Source organism: Biomphalaria glabrata, chromosome 10 (genome assembly GCF_947242115.1).
Source record: "Biomphalaria glabrata chromosome 10, xgBioGlab47.1, whole genome shotgun sequence".
Classification (NCBI taxonomy): Eukaryota; Metazoa; Mollusca; class Gastropoda; family Planorbidae; genus Biomphalaria; species Biomphalaria glabrata.
The window spans coordinates 34997030-35016618 of record NC_074720.1 but is presented as its reverse complement, the minus strand read 5'-3'; the positions used below and the strand labels follow the sequence as shown (position 1 = coordinate 35016618).

Below are 19589 nucleotides of genomic sequence, written 5' to 3'. Positions count from 1 at the left end.
TCATGTGCTCTCTAGTGTACTCTATTTTGTACAAAGCTTATATCAATTCACTCTGTCTGCTACAAAGTTTGTACACATCCTTTCTCTCACTTCTCATTCTTGGTAAAAAAGTTTACTTTTGTAAAATTACTCATTGTCGATGGCAACATAAGAATCAATTGGAATATATTTTTTCACCATCTTCTAGGGATACCTCTAGACATTGAGCGAAAACCTTTCTAACTTTGAGACACTTTGAAGATGAGTTAACTTGTGAAACTAGTCTTTAGATGTGTGAAACTAATACACTATTTGACATATCTACAGCTACATGAACGATCCCTTTGTATTGAAATGATTTTTGAAAAACGCAGAAAAGTGAAAAAGAAAACCCATGAATTTTAATGCGGTAGTAATTATAATATTTCTCACATAAGCTTCCATTGAATCACTCTGCGATTACATTCTTCAGAGAGACAATCCAGATATGATAAATTAAAAAGGTCTTATAAATAAAAAGTGAAATTATATCATTTTAATCTATTTCATAAGATTAACACTAACTAAAGAATACACTCATACAAGATTTGAACCAAATAAGATCAAGAAACTTCAAATTTATTTCAAGCTGAACAAAAACAATGACATTGTATAGCGTTGTCTAATAGGATTCGAACGTGGACAATCCGTTAAGGCATTGATACTCAACCTTTTGGGCTACAGACTTTTCCGACGTATGGGTCACGTGCAACGTCAAGACACACACACACCCACACTCACTCACTCACAAAGAAACAAACAAACACAATTCTTGAGTACAATGAAACTAATTACTCATTACTTTATTATACACTGTTTGTAGAATCTTCAATGGACACGATTGTAATTAGCTGTAAATGACCTCCGTGACGAAGGTTGATATATCGCTGCCTAATTTACTCTATATGGATAAATTTAGTGATAGTAATAATAATGATAATAACTATTATTCACCAATGAGTCGAGTGTCTACTGAGGGTAATTCACAACCTCATGACCAAACACAAGAGGTCGGTCTACTCCCTGACTCGCACCCCACACAATTGAGAGGTGCTGTTGGTGGTAGAACAAGAGGAGCCAAAAGGATCAAATGGACGAGAGAAATGAATATAGACATCATCAAATCGTTCTTCCGTGTAAACATTTGTGATGATAAACCTCTACCTGCCACATCACCAGGAAATTCCTCAGTGGAAACTGTTAAAGGGACTACGATGAATTTTGTTTCTCTTTAGCGAAACTCGACCCTGGCAGCGCCAGAGAATGACTACTCGTTCATTTCTAACATAATAATAATACATTTACAATGATCTTACAGCAGAGAGAAATGTATAAATAAGCTTTCTTAAAGAGGAATAACCTTTTTGTTTAAAACTGAGGTTGTTGGGAAAGAATGATTATTTCCCTTCCAAATAAACATAAAGGGATGAGGAATGTATTTAGATTATGGAATGTTTTAGGATTGCTATCATTATAAGGCTTAAAGAAAGACATCTGACTACGTGGGAGCTAGAAACATATTGTCAATATGCGCACTGACTATAAACACACCAGATTACATAACATCTTTATGATAATCTGTAGGCCAAAGTGGTGATAGCTTTACCACAGTACGGGGCAAATATCAATGAGGTTTCGGTTAGATTTATCATTCTTTAGTTAGAGTAAATTAAATCGCTCTTACGAAAATGTCATTATCTTCATAATAGAGGAATATTCTTTTTTTTTTAAGTATTTTTTTATGACCCACTTCTTTTCCACAACTTTTTTTCTACTCGAATGTACTGTGTTCCAAAACTAGACATATTTAAGCCTAACTGCGTTACGAAGCGTGGAATGCATTCAGAAATGGCCTTGGCATGAACACGTGCTTAGGAGGGGAGGTCACAACTAACGAAATAATTTTCAATAAAAGCCTCCTCCCTCAGCCACCCTAATGCTTCAAAGAAAACCATGTCATAAATCACATCCAAAATGACATTGTCAAATTTTCATAGTGACATCTTTTTTTCAGCAGAACTGAATTGTTCGTGGATTTCTTTATTTCTTATCCCCTCCTTGACATGCGCACAATGGCGATGTTTATCAGCTCAACCATTCTACTTCACAAATATTTTACAATCACGTATATACATAATATGCAAATAATCTGTTATTCCAAGCATCAGAAAACAATCATAAAGTCAAAATTGACTTGTCAAATATTTTATAGTAAAATTAGACATTGTTTCAACATTAAAGACAAACAGAATAATAATGATAATAATTTTCCAGGATGGACGGGAAATTCTTGATACAACATAAAAAAACATGATTTAAAGACTTTGTTTTCTCTTCTGTACTGTTCATAGTGAATAATCAAAGTTTTACAATGAAAAGGTAAAAAAATATTCCTGAAAATAATGTTAATCTGAGTGCTAATAAACAATCCAATCCTACAGAATCGATAGTTCGAACTCTGGTGGATAACTATACACTGATAATTTTCCAATGTATTTGGTGTGTAGAATAAATAAATGTTGACATCTGTTCAGTTAAAAAGGTTTACGATATATGTTTAACGCACTTTGTAACACCGTAAAATCAAATTTTGGAGCTCTTTATCATAAGCTATTTTAAAAACTATTTACCTAACACCATTGCTCTTTCAATGTAGCGTCTTTTTGAACTAGTCTATTTATTTTAAAATTTCTGCCAATCTAACACCTTTTTTTTTTTACAAAGCTTCTATCAACTCTGTCTGTCTGTCTGGCCAAATGTTTGTACATGTTATTTGTCCAACACCCAATCTCTGATCACACTGAAATTTCGCACAAATATTTCTTTTACATGACAACACAAGAATCATTTAAAAAAATAACCAATTAATTAATTAACTATTGACAGTAAACTTATTTTTTTTTTTTTAGTATATCCAACAAAGGAAAGAAATAGTACTTGACAGAAGTGTTGTTTTTCGTCTGAGGCTAATTACAAATTTATTTACAAGACTGATCCAAACCAATTGATACACTTAATATACGCTTTGTTGTTTTTTTCAAAGTATTTTTTTTGTATTTTGCTTGTGTTATATTCTGGCTTTGTTTATTCTTATACCGCCTCCATCCTCAGATCTTCTCTACTGCATTCTAACACTTACAAGAATGTCAACTGGATTTTCAAAATCTAAAAACAAACATAGACCAGTTTACATTGTTTAAAATCTATGGTGAAAATCCCCAATATAAATTACCCATTAAAAGTAATTGAAATGTATTTGAAAATATATTTTCATTTGAAAAATTCTGCGACAAATATCTTTAGGTATTCTTATGTAATTGTTTCGGTTCATAAGATAGTTTAAATCTTATTGCAGTGTAATTTCTAATATTTGATTACGCTAAAATACTAATTAAACATCAAAAACTTTTTTGCTTGTGATGGCCGAGGTTGTCATGGTAAATTTAAACCAAATGTCGTGAGATCATAAACAACAGTCCATAGACGAGTGCTGAGCATATTGTAAGCACGTGACCATCTGGAAGGAGATCAAAGTATGTTTAGAATAAATTTCATCAGTTACCCGACAAAAAGCTAGGACAAACTAGCGCCGACTAAATAACTCGAAATTTCCCGACAAAATAGCATAGCGCAAGACAAAATAGCGCAAAGCAGATTTATTTGCAATATATAAAATAAGTATCGGAATTTAGTGAGTTCCTTGGCAGGTTTTTTTTTTTTTGTGCTGAGGCCTCTACCTTCTTTGACCACACTGGTTATGGTTACGCCTGAGTTATTCCTACAGGTCTTCACAGTACATGCACTCATTGATCGCTGTGATGTACCTCTGTTATATGCACTGCTGTCATCTAAACAGGAAACTTGAGTTTGTTTGACACTTCAGAAAAATGTTGGAGCTAAGACTGGCTCCACATAGTGTGGTGTTAGATTTTGAGATTGGAATCTAAAATGTAGTTAGAAAAGTATTCCCGGAGACCAGACGTGTCGGCTGTATATTCCAACTTGGACAAAGTCTCACGCATAAAGTATAAGATGAAAATCATGCAGCTACATCGCGTGACGGTCATCATCTCAATGTTTATAAGTACTGAGAGAACAGGAGTACACTGAGAACAGGAGTACACTGATATCTGGAGTACACTGAGAACAGGAGTACACTGAGAACAGGAGAACAATGAGAACATGAGTTCACTGATATCTGGAGTACACTGAGAATAGGAGTACACTGATATCTAAAGTACACTGAGAACAGGAGTACACTGAGAACAGGAGTACACTGAGAACAGGAGTTCACTGAGAACAGGAGTACACTGATATCTGGAGTACACTGAGAACAGGAGTACACTGAGAACAGGAGTACACTGAGAACAGGAGTTCACTGATATCTGGAGTACACTGAGAATAGGAGTACACTGATATCTAAAGTACACTGAGAACAGGAGTACACTGAGAACAGGAGTACACTGAGAACAGGAGTTCACTGATATCTGGAGTACACTGAGAACAGGAGTACATTGAGAACAGGAGTACACTGATATCTGGAGTACACTGAGAACAGGAGTACATTGAGAACAGGAGTACACTGATATCTAAAGTACACTGAAAACAGGAGTACACTGATATCTGGAGTACACTGAAAACAGGAGTACACTGAGAATAGGAGTACACTGAGAACAGGAGTACACTGATATCTGGAGTACACTGAGAACAGGAAAACACTGATATCTAGAGTACACTGAGAACAGGAGTACACTGAGAACTGGAGTACACTGATATCTGGAGTACACTGAGAACAGGAGTACACTGATATCTGGAGTACAATGAGAACAGAAGTACACTGAGAACAGGAGTACACTGAGAAAAGGAGTACACTGATATCTGGGGTACACTGAGAACAGGAGTACAATGAGAAAAGAAGTACACTGAGAACAGGAGTACACTGATATCTGGAGTATACTGAGAACAGGAGTACATTGAGAACAGAAGTACACTGAGCACAGGAGTACACTGAGAACATGAGTACACTGAGAACAGGAGTACACTGACAACAGGAGTACACTGGGAACAGGAGTACACTGAGAACAGGAGTACACTGATTTCTGGAGTACACTGAGAACAGGAGTACACTGACAACATGAGTACACTGAGAACATGAGTACACTGATATCTGGAGTACACTGAGAATAGGAGTACACTGAGAACAGGAGTACACTGATATCTTGAGTACACTGAGAACAGGAGTACACTGAGAACAGGAGTACACTGATATCTGGAGTACACTGAGAACAGGAGTACACTGAGAACAGGAGTACACTGAGAACAACAGTACACTGAGAACAGGAGTACACTGATATCTGGAGTACACTGAGAACAGGAGTACACTGAGAATAGGAGTACACTAAGAACAGGAGTACACTGAGAACAGGAGTACACTGAGAACAGGAGTAAACTGAGAACAGAAGTACACTGATATCTGGAGTACACTGAGAACATGAGTACACTGAGAACAGGAGTACACTGAGAACAGGAGTACACTGAGAACAGGAATACACTGAGAACAGGAGTACACTGATATCTGGAGTACACTGATATCTGGAGTACACTGATATCTGGAGTTCACTGAGAACAGGAGTACACTGATATCTGGAGTACACTGAGAACAGGAGTACACTGAGAACAGGAGTACACTGACAACAGGAGTACACTGGGAACAGGAGTACACTGAGAACATGAGTACACTGATATCTGGAGTACACTGAGAACAGGAGTACACTGAGAAAAGGAGTACACTGAGAATAGGAGTACACTGAGAACAGGAGTACACTGAGAACGGGAGTACACTGATATCTGGAGTACACTGAGAACAGGAGTACACTGAGAACAGGAGTACACTGAGAACAGGAGTACAATGAGAACAGGAGTACACTGATATCTGGAGTACACTGAGAACAGGAGTACACTGAGAACAGGAGTACACTGATATCTGGAGTACACTGAGAACAGGAGTACACTGAGAACAGGAGTACACTGAGAACAGGAGTACACTGATATCTGGAGTACACTGAGAACAGGAGTACACTGAGAATAGGAGTACACTGAGAACAGGAGTACACTGAGAACAGGAGTACACTGAGAACAGGAGTAAACTGAGAACAGAAGTACACTGATATCTGGAGTACACTGAGAAATGGAGTACACTGAGAAATGGAGTACACTGAGAACAGGAGTACACTGAGAATAGGAGTACACTGAGAACAGGAGTACACTGAGAACAGGAGTACACTGACAACAGGAGTACACTGAGAACAGAAGTACACTGAGAACAGGAGTTCACTGAGAACAGGAGTACACTGATATCTGGAGTACACTGAGAACAGGAGTACACTGAGAACAGGAGTACACTGAGAACAGGAGTACACTGATATCTGGAGTACACTGAGAACAGGAGTACACTGAGAATAGGAGTACACTGAGAACAGGAGTACACTGAGAACAGGAGTACACTGAGAACAGGAGTAAACTGAGAACAGAAGTACACTGATATCTGGAGTACACTGAGAAATGGAGTACACTGAGAAATGGAGTACACTGAGAACAGGAGTACACTGAGAATAGGAGTACACTGAGAACAGGAGTACACTGAGAACAGGAGTACACTGACAACAGGAGTACACTGAGAACAGGAGTACACTGAGAACATGAGTACACTGATATTTGGAGTACACTGAGAACATGAGTACACCGATATTTGGAGTACACTGATATTTGGAGTACACTGAGAACATGAGTACACCGATATTTGGAGTACACTGAGAACAGGAGTACACTGAGAACAGGAGTACACTGATATCTGGAGTACACTGAGAACAGGAGTACACTGAGAAAAGGAGTACACTGAGAACAGGAGTACACTGAGAACAGGAGTACACTGAGAACAGGAGTACACTGATATCTGGAGTACTCTGATATCTGGAGTACACTGAGAAATGGAGTACACTGAGAAATGGAGTACACTGAGAACAGGAGTACACTGAGAACAGAAGTATACTGAGAACAGGAGTACACTGAGAACAAAAGTACTCTGAGAACAGGATTCTTAGACAAAAGAACGAGGGCAAGACTAAGTACCTCCAACCTAACCGACGTCTTGCCGCTATATTGCTAATGTATGGAAACTGATGGAGTTTCTCGCTATTTTGTCGGCACTAATTTTTTCTCGTCACCATATTCAAACATACACACATAGATTAGTATTTAGCTTTAAACATTAAAGTTCTAGATAATCATATTCAATAGATAAATGTGAAATATTTACTCGAGATGGTGAAAACTTCAGAGGTCATGGTGACCGCGCTTCTCTTGACGATGCACACGTAGGCTCCAGCATCACTGGCTGTTAAGCTGTCCAGCTGTATGGTGTGGTCAAACTGTTGGGCAATGTACTCTGTACCCATCTTCCAGCTATAAGTAACATCTGTATAATTGCTAACGCAGGCCAATGTCAACAGACTTCCCAAAACCGGATTTGTAGGGTTCGCTAGGATAGTAGGCTTAGTTAGGTAAGTACTACCTGTGGGTGAAGATATATTAGACTTTAACAACAATAGTAGAACAATATCTAAAAAACTGAGTTAAATTGAACGGAGCAGCAGATACATATAAGTGTCTTCTGCTTCAAAAAAAAAAAAAAGATTTGATAGATCTATAAAATGTAAAAAAAAGAATGATTTTAAAAATTAAAGATTTAATACACAATGTCTGATCAACAGAAATTCAAGCAAAAAGCAAGAATAAGACACATGTAATTGTACAAATAGACAAATGAAATCATTTTCATACTGGAACGCACAAAAATAAGTAGAAAATTAATTATAAAATTGCGTTGGATGTGTTTAGTATATGCTACAGTGAAATTTACACCCAACACTTTTTTTTTTTATTATAAGTGTTGTTAAGTTGTTATCTATTATTTTCACATATATGTCTTTAACTTTTAGAATCCTTTTCGACCAGTTGTTACACAGTCGTTTTAAAAAATACCTTTGAAAGTAAAAGGGTCAAAAGTGTGTTTATTGTTTAAATTTTGTGCTTTTCCCAATGAACCGTTTTATAGTCTTTTTGTACAGGGAGAACAACATTTGTGAAAATTGTCTTTCTGTAGAAGAAGAAAATGTGAAAATGGTCATTAAGACTATGTTAATTACCAAATTCATAAAAAGTTTACTTTATAATTGATTAATATAGATACTGTCTTTAATCTTATATAGATATCCCTTTTAATCTTAACATTACACAATTTTATTTTACTCTATTCTACTAAAGCAATCTCTACACAAAGCGTAGTAAATTTTCTGCATAGAAACAAAATTAATTAATACAAGAAACCATGGATACGGCCAGATGAGTCACTGGTTTTGGTTTCATCTTGTGACGGGGCAGACTCTGGAGTAGCTAATAAAGCCAATTCTGGAGCGACAGATTTTGTCACAGTTCATGCATGTGTAAATCATCAATTTTGGGGCTAGCCGCTTCATTTCTTTTGCTTTCGGTGATGATCGTCCCAGCACGCACAGTCTGTCTCTATGCACTCCGGTCTTGAGCTATTTCCTCCCACATACTTTCAATTATATCTGAGGTTCTTATGTCTCGCTTGCAGACATCTCTATAGGTTAGCTTTGGGTGGCCCTTGGGTCTGATTCCCTCAACAAGCTCAGGGTATTATATAGTTGAAATTTTTTATTGATTCATGTGTTATCATTGAGCATTGGTTTGCATGTAAAATTTGATTACTGTTGAAAAATCGTTTGCAAAAATTCAAACATGCAATATAAAGACTATGTAAATAACATATTATTTAGACATATAATTTACAACTGAAAACTTTTCCAGATTAGGCATAATTGTTCACTGTTTTACCGTTTGAAGATAATTTAAGTTAGAGTTCAAAACATCCGCAGATAAAAAAACATTTCAATCTCATATCATTCGCTAAGGTATTTTTTTAAATTGAGGTTACTACATTCAATCAATCTATCTACATTTTTCAAGCCAGTCTTATTGATTTTATACCTAAATTTCCTGGATTACTATTGATTCAAAAAAACAAGCTTCATGTTAAGGTCTACTTTTTATTGAGATTCAGTTATATGTGTTTGAAATGTGTATAAATATTTTCATCATTTCTACTTGAGGAATTCAACGTGTTTATTTCGTAAAGAGGAATTCTGTGATTTTTTTGGCTTTAATTCGTGGTCAAGACTGGAATTTTTTATTTCGGGATTTTTGGGCGCCTCTGAGTCCACCCAGCTCTAATGGGGAAAAACAAGGCGGTAGTTCGTTGTGATGGCCGCAAAACCACAGAAACAGATCATCATCTGCCCTTTAGAACGGTACCCCGTCAAAATAGCGTCAAAATAGCGCAAACAGAATAGCGTGGACAAAATAGCGCAGACAAAATAGCGCAGAAAAAAAAATATTTTAGTCATTTTGAAAGAAATACTTTAGATATCGTAAAATATGAATAGAGCCAATATTTTTTGTTTGTTTTAAAGTTATCATTATTTTTCAGTCATTTTGCAGGAAACACTTTAGATATCTTAAAACATAAATAAGCGAAAATAAAAAAAAGGTAAAATGAAATATTTCAAAATATAGCATTTATTTACATTATAAAAGTGTACTTTGAAAACACGCAAAGATACTTGTCAAATTTACACACACACACACACACAAACTTTCCCAAAGTTAAATTGTAGGAAATGTCAGGTAGAAATTCCATAACTGGCTTGTTTCCGTACATTGGTAATATATCTTCAAGTCGTCTGTTAAGTTGGAGGTACTTTGTCTTGCTGGCAGCTTTACTTCGTTCTCCAGCATTGTACCTCAGAATCTTGTTCTCAGTGTTCTCCTGTTCTCTGAGGAAGTGAGAGATTAACTTGTACACATTAGGGTGATGACCGTCAATAGACAGCTGAAATGCATGGTGCCATCCCTCCACTGAATTGTTTGTTCGTGGTAGATTGTCTTGTACACAATCTCTAACATTCCATAATGCTATCAGAAATCTTGGAATCACTCTGCGGTTTCGTCTCTGGCGACCAATAGAGTTCTCCTCCCAATAGTCCTACGAATTCCTTACGCCCTGTTTTGATTAAAGAAAGATGACGCGGATTTCTGATTCTAGTAGAACACACTTTCGTATTTCCTCTCCTATTTTGTCTGGTCACCACATTTGAAGATCCTATTTTTAGCAAGTTATACTTTTTAATCAAAGGTGAAAAAAGGGAACGATATAAAATTTAAAGTACTCTCATTCTCTGCAAATTGGAATACTTTCAGATCTATTAATATTGAAAAAGATAGAGACATTAACAAAATGCTGCCCATGACATTAAATTACGAATAATCCGGTACTTTTATACACATCATCTATAAGTCTGCGCTATTTTGTTTTGCGCTATTTTGTCGGCGCTATTTTGTCGGGAAATTTCGCGCTATTTTGTCGGCGCTATTTTGTCGGCGCTATTTTGACCGCATTATTTTGTCGGCACTATTTTGTCAGCGCTATTTTGACGGGTCACACTATAGAACACAAGGTCTGAAAGGGGAACTTTTTTTTTAAGCATACCTAGCATATTTTGGACATTTGATTATCAGATATAACCTGTGAAAAAAACAACTTATTAACCATACAAATCAATTGTAACAATTTTGTTTCCTTTATCATAATTTAAAATAAAGATCTATATGTCTCAGTAGTAATTGAAAAAGGTCCATGCCTGTATTTATTCGCTACATTTCAGGGATGACTCATTGACAGACTAATAAAGGTATTAAACTTATAGAACATTTTAAAATAAATAATTAAAACTCACTGCGTGTTATATTTATTGAATTACTCGATGCTGTATGTGCCTCACCGTAAGTGGCATTACAACTGATTATGTAGTTTCCTGCAGCCTTCGGTAAATTGTACGTAGCTGACGATGAGTTTTGCACAACAGTGGCGTTACTCTGGGATTAGAGTCAAAAAGAATAAAAACGTGGAACCATAATACTTACAAATCAAAATATCTTGTTTTCCAGAATTCCATTAAAAAGGTAAATGGCTTGACACAAAAGAGATGTAACCTACAACCTCTGAAAATATTATGTCTTTAACATACAAAAGCCATGGCTATGAAAAACAACTGAAAAATAAAAAATTAGAACTAGAGTTAAATATCTTACCAGCCATTGGTAAGTGATTGATTTAGTTGAGATGTCCACAAAATTTGGACCAGGGGTAGTCACACAAGTCAATATAATTGCTTCATCAACTGAGTAGATAGATTTGTCAACAGCAGTAGACGTCACCAACACGGATGAAATGGTAGCTGAAGTTTATAAATTAAACTCACTATTAGGTAAATATATTTATTGACTAAGTTTTTTCAGCATTTCTTAAATCGATTCATTTATCTCCCTTTCCCTAATAGCTTCCCTTGCTGAACTACCCACACTTAGATCTATTTTTCAGTCCAACAAGAACATGCATATATTGCACGCATCATATACAATGCTTGATTAAATTATAGCCCCCGAAAGATTGAGTGCCCTTATTGTTTGTCTCTACATGACCAATAGTCAGATATATACTTTTTATTGATTAATTTTGAAAGCAAATTTCGCTAATAAAAAAAATTTCATAGCTATTTTATAATAGAATTGGAAAGTTTAAAAATCTTCATTAATTTTGCTCTAAACAGGGAAACATAAAGAAGTTTGTTTGTGTTGCTAAGCTACACTCGAGTGTGTGTTAAAGTTCAAAGTTCACGTTAACCTGTAGACGAAACAATATTTGTGAACTTTTATTTAGCCTTTACAGTCACAGGGTGGCTTCCTGGTGGTGCGGTTTGCTCGCTGGACTGTCGTTCGGATTCGAGGGTTCAAACCCTGCCCGCTCCCATCCCCCGTCGTCCTGCGGGAGGTTTGGACTAGGAAGTAAACTATCTTCAACTCTGAAGGAACATCCGAATTATGCAAAACATTTTACAGTGTTCTCTTTTATAATTCTATTGTGGGCTTTATTTTTAAAAGATGTTTTTTCAACCCATGCTTGAGTTACATTATTTAATTAATGCCTTAATATTTTCTATCGAAATAATACCTATAAATAACATGGTGGTTGTACATAATTAACATGGCTTTTAAGTAATTGCACGCCAATTTTCAGTCTTTGTCAAAGATTAGATGGGAAACTCGTTGAATGGCTCTAAATGCATTTCTTGATAGACAAGAAGAAGTTTTTTCTGCACTAACTTAACTGCTTATTAATACTACAGAGAAAACCGAAATAACAAACATTTTGAATAAAATTGAGATGGAGTTTCTGGTAATATTCTATTTTTGGAGTTTTTGCTGAATAAATATCACAAAAATAGTCTATCACCCAATCACCAAAAAAAAAAATATGGGCAAAATATTTCGGTCTCGCATGAGATAGTAATTCTTCTCAAACTCCTAGTAAATAATCTGTAATATTCACATAGTATAAAGTGTCTGTTTAAAACATTAAGTAACCTGCTTTTATATTGTTTTTATGACAGCTAGATAAATAGTTATCTAATGAGTCATAACCTTAGACGAATTAGTAAATAGTAATTCTACTATTACTTACTTGTCTGTGTTGGTAAAGAGCCAAGTTCACTGGCGTTAGTTACAGCGTGTGCCGACGTATCAGATAAATTACATAGAGCTTTTATATCTTTTAGGTCACTTGTCATGACCAAAGGAGAAGTTATCTCAGTTCCATTAGATAACTAGGTATTTAAAAAAGACAAATATTATTTTTATAAGTTACATCTTTCTATAAACGCTGCAGTTTCTAAGGCAATCAGTGGTATGGAGAAAGCGATATAAACCCACATACAGACGTACAAGTCCATACATCTTATGCTTTAATTGTGGGAGAAGGGGACACATTAGGAGACAGTGTCAACAGTTAATCAGAGTTAAGGAATTAAGGTACAATAGTGGAGAGGTGTATACGACAAAAGAAAGGAACAGTAGCAGGCTAGAAAACAGTACAGCTAGATCATTCGGTAGTGGGATCACAATGGGACATCATTGCAAAGGAGGGAAGCCGAAAGGATGGCATGTCAATAATGTTATATAGATATGATTAGGAAAGGTGGTAATGATTGATACTAATTATTGTTCTAATTTACACTGAACAAATATATTTGTAATGAATTAGATATCGTTGTTGATTATACATATATGATGTTGTCTTTATATGAGAAACGGGTCCTTGTAATCACAACAAATTTCCGTAAGGATCAATAAAGCAGTCTTAGTCTTAGTCTTAGTCTTAAGGCTACTGCATTATAGGAGTTTTGTTAAGGCTAGATAGGAAATGTATAAGAGTATAAGTAGTAGAAAGTAGATACGTAGATTTTATAAAATGTATTTTATTTTGTTTTTCATTTAGTTTTATTATAATTATTCTATTGAAATTACATTTGTAAGAAAAATATCGAAATGGTGTGGTAGAAATATCTAAAACAAATGTCAAGACTAGAATCATTTTATAGGACTGATGATACTAAGAAGTAAATAGGCGTTGGGCTTAAATCATTGGTATTATGAGTGTGGTGAGGTTATGGATGAATAGTGATGTTTCCTTCTTTCCAAATGTTTCGCTTTGTGCTGGTCACATGACACCCTCCTCTTAACCGTTGGCCAAAGAAAAAGATGCCCCATAGATAGCGAGGTCTGAAATGGGAACTTTATTTTATTTGCAGATAGTCCATGAAATAATGAAATTAGTTAATTTATGTCTGTGTTTTTCAAGCTTTTGTTTTAAACAAGTATTATTTTATTTTAGGGTATGTACCCATTACAACTATAATGAAAGACATTAAAGTAACATTTAATAATGATTTAATTATAATTTAATTTAGCTCTCCAAAATTAACATATTTTTCGCCTGTGTCCTAGAGACACTTTGACTATTCTTTGTTTCGTTTATTTTAAATATCTAGGTGTAGATCGAGCTCTTCTAACATTCCATTCTACATTTAAGATGTCCAATACATAGATCTACAAACACACGTTTTAATACAGCTTTTTTAGTGCTTATGAAAAAGGAAATTTAATTTGTTTTTGTGAATTGTGTGCTACAATCGCGAGTTAATATTTAATAAAGTAGTGAACAAACAATAACGTTCTGCTTTTAAACATGTGTAGGCCTAGTTCTCTTTTATACAATTGTATTTGAAAGGTAGAGTAGAGTTATCCCTGGATGCTTCGGATGTATGTATATACATACGTACATAAATGTAATCATTAAATGTAAACGTTTGAAAAATAAATGTAACTGAATTTAGATGCGTTACCTTAAACTTGATCTTGGTCGTATCATAGCCCATTGGTATATTAGTACATCTCAAAGTAGCATTTTTACCAGAGAACAAGCTCGATGGAGTAGCTATAAATATTGGCTTTTCGGTTACTTCTCCTTGAGGAATACAAATGTTTTAGGAAAGAAAAGAAAACACACACACAATTACGTTACAATCGAACTTTGTCATTAGTTAACACTAGCTCTAATGATATTATTATGATATCTAACAAACACTAAACAAAACCTACAATATTTCCTTTCTTTATAGTTTTTTAATTTTTTAATTTTTGTTATCTGAAAGAAGCTTTTTTGAGATGCTAGAAAAACGTATCTTTAATCTAATAAAATTGCTCCTCTGTTAGTTTTATTTTTCATATACAGTCAATTAATTTTTATCGTGTTTGCAGTGCATTTTTTTTTAGCCAATGTAAAACGTATACATTTACATTTGCTTATTTTAACTCTTTCTCTTCTAATGGACGATACCATTGTTGATTTGACCTTATTAAATTAAATTAATGTTTAATTTTATAATTTTTAATTTGTGTTATATATAAAAAGAGCATGCATTTCCTTTTAACGCAATGCCAAATACAACATTTTATAATAACTAACGAAAACGTTATAAAAGTTTAAATTATAACAGGGGAGTGAAATAGTCATGAACAAAGTAAAGAATTCTGACGAAACGTAAAAAAAATAATTACCGAGAGAAAAGAGTTAAAGTAAATTTATCTTAAGGAAAAAGCAAAATTGAACATCCATTCGGTTCATTTTTAATTATTTGTATATACTAAGATAAAACGTTTAAAATTCTTTTTTTTTATAAATGAAAAAAAAAAATTAAGAAATCCACTACAATTACATTAAATATAAAAATTAATATTACTTGAGCGTTGAATATGACGTAGTAGTCATGCTTATATTGTTTGTCCTTAAAGCCAGAAAAATATTCTATGATTGAAGTATGATTGTCGACATTCGAGTCCATTGGAACATAGCCTATGCGGTTTATTTTGCACCAAACACTGCTGACAAAAGTATAGGTGCCGGATATAACTGGATGTGTTCCTCTAGAACGAAGTAGGCATCACACCTATTAAGTTATATATAACAAATTTAACTTCTAATGGTCTACGCAAAATCCTCAATAAAGGTAACCGTAAGTTTTTGACGCCACACAGTCGTTTAGTATGTACTTCGGACTGTTGCTACAATTGTCCCTAGTTTGAACCCTGCCATTCCCTGCCACCCGGCAAGATCTATTATTATTGAAAGCCTCAACAACTTGACGTTGCAGGTCAGTGTTCAGGCCTTCTATGACTATTGATCTCGCATCCGGCTGGAAGTTTGACCTGGGATGTAAAAATCTTTAATGCTGAACCAACGTCAGAAACGTGACGCCGACAGACAATCACCTGTTTTTTTGATCAGTTTAATGTCCAGAGCGTCACTGAAGTCCGAGTCTAGTGCACTGTCTGTTTTCTCCAACTTCCCCTTGCATCTGAAAAAAAAAAATCAACAAAATTCTAGTTATATAAATACACATTAAAATTTTTTTTTTTTTTTTTTTTAGTTTAAATTTTGCAATAAAAATACTAAAGAAACATTTAATGTGCTGTATTTGGTTGTATTAAAATATGTTGCAAACTATTTAGGTAGAAGATAGGACACTTCTTATTACTCTTCGGACTTGAAGAAAAGCCTTATTATAAACAAACTAGTCGACAGACATACGCCGCTATTATGCAGGACGGCCTTAGGCCACTGCAACCTATGCGACAGCAGTGGGACCCGCACTTTCATAGGACCCGCGCTAATTCAAGGTGTATTATTAAATTAAACCATTTTATAACTTAAAACAGATTTCCCGCGCCCTCCTGTCGAATTACCAGGAGCTCCTGAAAATCTCCCGAAATTGTAAAATATACGAAAAAGTCCTTAAAAAATACGGAAATATATAGACACAAATTGTCATTTTGGGGTGTCATTCAATATGGAAAACGCCAATCCTACGCGCGATAAATAAAAACTGCATTATGCATTAGCCGTAATTGTGTAATCTGGTGAAAGAAGCTTCTCGCGCCTCAAACTAATGAAGAATTACTTGAGGTCAACACTTCTCAAAGATAGATTGAAACATTTTTTACTTCTTGCTATTGAACGTGATCAATGTAGGAAACAGAATTATTATGATATATTGTATGACTTTGCTACACGCAAGACTCGTAAAGTAATTCTGTACGTTGTAAAGAATGAATAAAATGTATAGACGAATTTATTTTCTAATACAAACTCTTAAATTTCACTTATTATCTGCTTCCCTACTCAATACCCAAACTTGGCCCCGCAAAATCCGTTTCGCATAGGGCCCCACAATGGTTAAGTCCGGCGATGCTATTTAGTGTTTGTAAAAAGTTTGTAAAATGTTTTACATGTTTTGGATGTTCCTTCAGAGTTGACAATAGTTTACTTCCTAGTCCAAACCTCCCGCAGGACGAAGGGGGATGGGAGGGGCGGAGTTTGACAGTCCAGCGCGCAGCCATCCGTAGCGAGCTGTGAAAACGTGTTCTCTCCCCCCCCCCCCTTTCTTATTTTTTTCGTGGAATAACTATCCGCAGAAATAAGAGAGTAATCTTTCCTTTACTTTTTGCTTCTCGTCCAAACTCTTGAGGGAAGAAGAGAATTATATATATACTAGTCGACCCGTGGCGTAACATACGCCGTTATTTAGTGAAAGGTCAACACTTCCTGAAAGACACAGTTGACCAAATGGGGTAGGTTTGGGCAAACGACTGTGACTGAATGGAAAAAAGAAACTCTGGAGAGAGCAACATACAATTGTCCATGACTGAAAACAGGTTTTGGAAGATACAGGCATAGCTTTGGGCTTTATTAATTGTCATGGCAAAGGCAAATCTAACAGGGAATTGTCTGCGTGTAAAGGTAAAAGGCCAATTCGAATCTGATGGAGTCAGGGATATTCGGGGAATAAGGACAGTTTGTGATGTAGCAGCTGCTATAGTTTTACACTCCAGTACGTTGCGGTGAATGCTGGTAACAGTCAGTCTAGTGCCATTACAGAGACCTCTTGTTGGCATAAGGTTTCTAAGAAGCATAACGACTGAACCAATTTTAATTTTAAGTTTATGCGGAGGCATGCCAGTAGTGGTAAGACTGTTAAGAAATTCTTCGGGGAATGAAATTTGATTAGCGGGATCGTCTGTGACGATGGAGTCAACTCTGGTGTAAGTTACTTCGTCGGTTGGGATAAGTTTCAATACTTGTTCATTCAGGTGCAGGGAGTCTTCGTTTGAGACACTTAATATAGCTCAAGTGCTGAGTTGTTCCGAAGTGACAGATGAGAAGTCGAGATCGCCATATAGTTGTTGAACGGGATCAGAATGAACAGGAAAGCAATGAGAAGGTAATGTTACAGGTGTTCCATTTGTCCCGTCTCCAACTTCGAGAAGCCATTTTGCGAAATGTTGTTCGTCAGGAAGAGTTGTCATATTTGTCGTCAGTGTAAGTACATGCATGTGACGCCACAAAGGTTGATTGTTAATGCAACTGGCGACAGTGAGTGCTCGGAAGCCACGCAGAATGACGGGAAGTATTTGTCGGAAATCTCCACCCAATAGTATTGTTTTCCCTCCAAATGGGCGCGTCTCAACTGTTAGATCACATAACAACCTGTCCCTGGAATGCGTATGTATGTGTCATTGGCGCCTCGTCCCATATGATTAATTTGGGTTGCAGAATATGTTGCCTGTCTTGCGAGATAGGTTTAGATATTGCATGTGGAAGTCGCCGTGAGCTTCAACGGTATTTAAAACACCGAATGTGCAGTACGTCCACCCGGTCACAATGTTGCAGCTATTCCTGTAGATGAAACTGTTTTAGGAATGTCTTCCCTGGCTCTGATGGTATGAATCAGGCTTTTGTAGACAAAGGTTTTCCCTGTTCCTGCTGGGCCATTTAAGAATAAGCAGGTTTGTCGCGGATGGGAGTCGGTGTCAACAGCGTGCTTTTGTTCTGTGTTGAGTTTGTCGTAATGTTCCATAGCGTGGGAGTGTTCAGCCTGAGCGTCGAAGACAGAAGTAATGTTCCATAGCGTGGGAGTGTTCAGCCTGAGCGTCGAAGACAGAAGTAATGTTCCATAGCGTGGGAGTGTTCAGCCTGAGCGTCGAAGACAGAAGTAATGTTCCATAGCGTGGGAGTGTTCAGCCTGAGCGTCGAAGACAGAAGTAATGTTCCATAGCGTGGGAGTGTTCAGCCTGAGCGTCGAAGACAGAAGTAATGTTCCATAGCGTGGGAGTGTTCAGCCTGAGCGTCGAAGACAGAAGTAATGTTCCATAGCGTGGGAGTGTTCAGCCTGAGCGTCGAAGACAGAAGTAATGTTCCATAGCGTGGGAGTGTTCAGCCTGAGCGTCGAAGACAGAAGTAATGTTCCATAGCGTGGGAGTGTTCAGCCTGAGCGTCGAAGACAGAAGTAATGTTCCATAGCGTGGGAGTGTACAGCCTGAGCGTCGAAGACAGAAGCTGAATGACACATTGGAAGAATGTCAGTGAGCGGGAGGTGTAATTTTTGCAGGTTGAGGCCATGTAGTTGGAGCATGTCATTTATTTCTGCGAAAGCATACATGCAAGCGGTGCACGTGGAATATGTTCTAAGAAAGTCCTCAGAAAGGAGAGTTTATACGTGTCCCAAAGGTGTGGAACGTTACGTGGTTCGCCGAAGACATAGACGAAAACGAAAAGTTGACGCAAGAACGCTGGCATTCGTATCTGAGATGCCTCTGTAAGAGTATCATTCCATATCTTGTCGTCTTTAAGAAGGCAATACAAAGGAGCAAAATCAAAACAAAGCTACAGAAAAAAATTCAACTATTTTAATGACACCAGATATTGACGTGTGTAAAAAAAAAATACACACATAAATCGTATAAATAGTCACATATACACTCTATACATTCTATACACTTGACACATAAATATAGTCAAGTGTATAGAATGTATAAAGAGAAAGATTTCTTGTTCTGCCCCCCCCCCCTCTTTTTTTTCCTGAGCCGTGCTTTTCGCCCCCCCCCCTTAGTTACAACAGAGTGGATTACTCTCCCCCCCCCTTTTTTTTTTTTAAGCGGAAGTAAAAATAAATAAAAAAAAGAGTGATATTTCTTGGTTG

General features: G+C 36.2%; 1 protein-coding gene across 1 annotated transcript in view; it reads right to left on the bottom strand.

Annotated features, from left to right (window-relative positions):
• Window positions 1–1310: 1310 nt before the first annotated feature.
• Window positions 1311–19589, bottom strand: part of LOC106065096 (uncharacterized) — a 32418-nt gene continuing 14139 nt past the window's right edge. The window contains exons 4-10 of the mRNA XM_056043767.1: window positions 15823–15908; window positions 14397–14518; window positions 12677–12818; window positions 11248–11393; window positions 10893–11031; window positions 7334–7588; window positions 1311–3535 (exon numbers count right to left, since the gene is read on the bottom strand). Of these exons, the coding sequence (XP_055899742.1) occupies window positions 3462–3535; window positions 7334–7588; window positions 10893–11031; window positions 11248–11393; window positions 12677–12818; window positions 14397–14518; window positions 15823–15908 (964 nt within the window). The 3' untranslated portion in view covers window positions 1311–3461. The remainder of the gene's footprint in view (window positions 3536–7333; window positions 7589–10892; window positions 11032–11247; window positions 11394–12676; window positions 12819–14396; window positions 14519–15822; window positions 15909–19589) is intronic.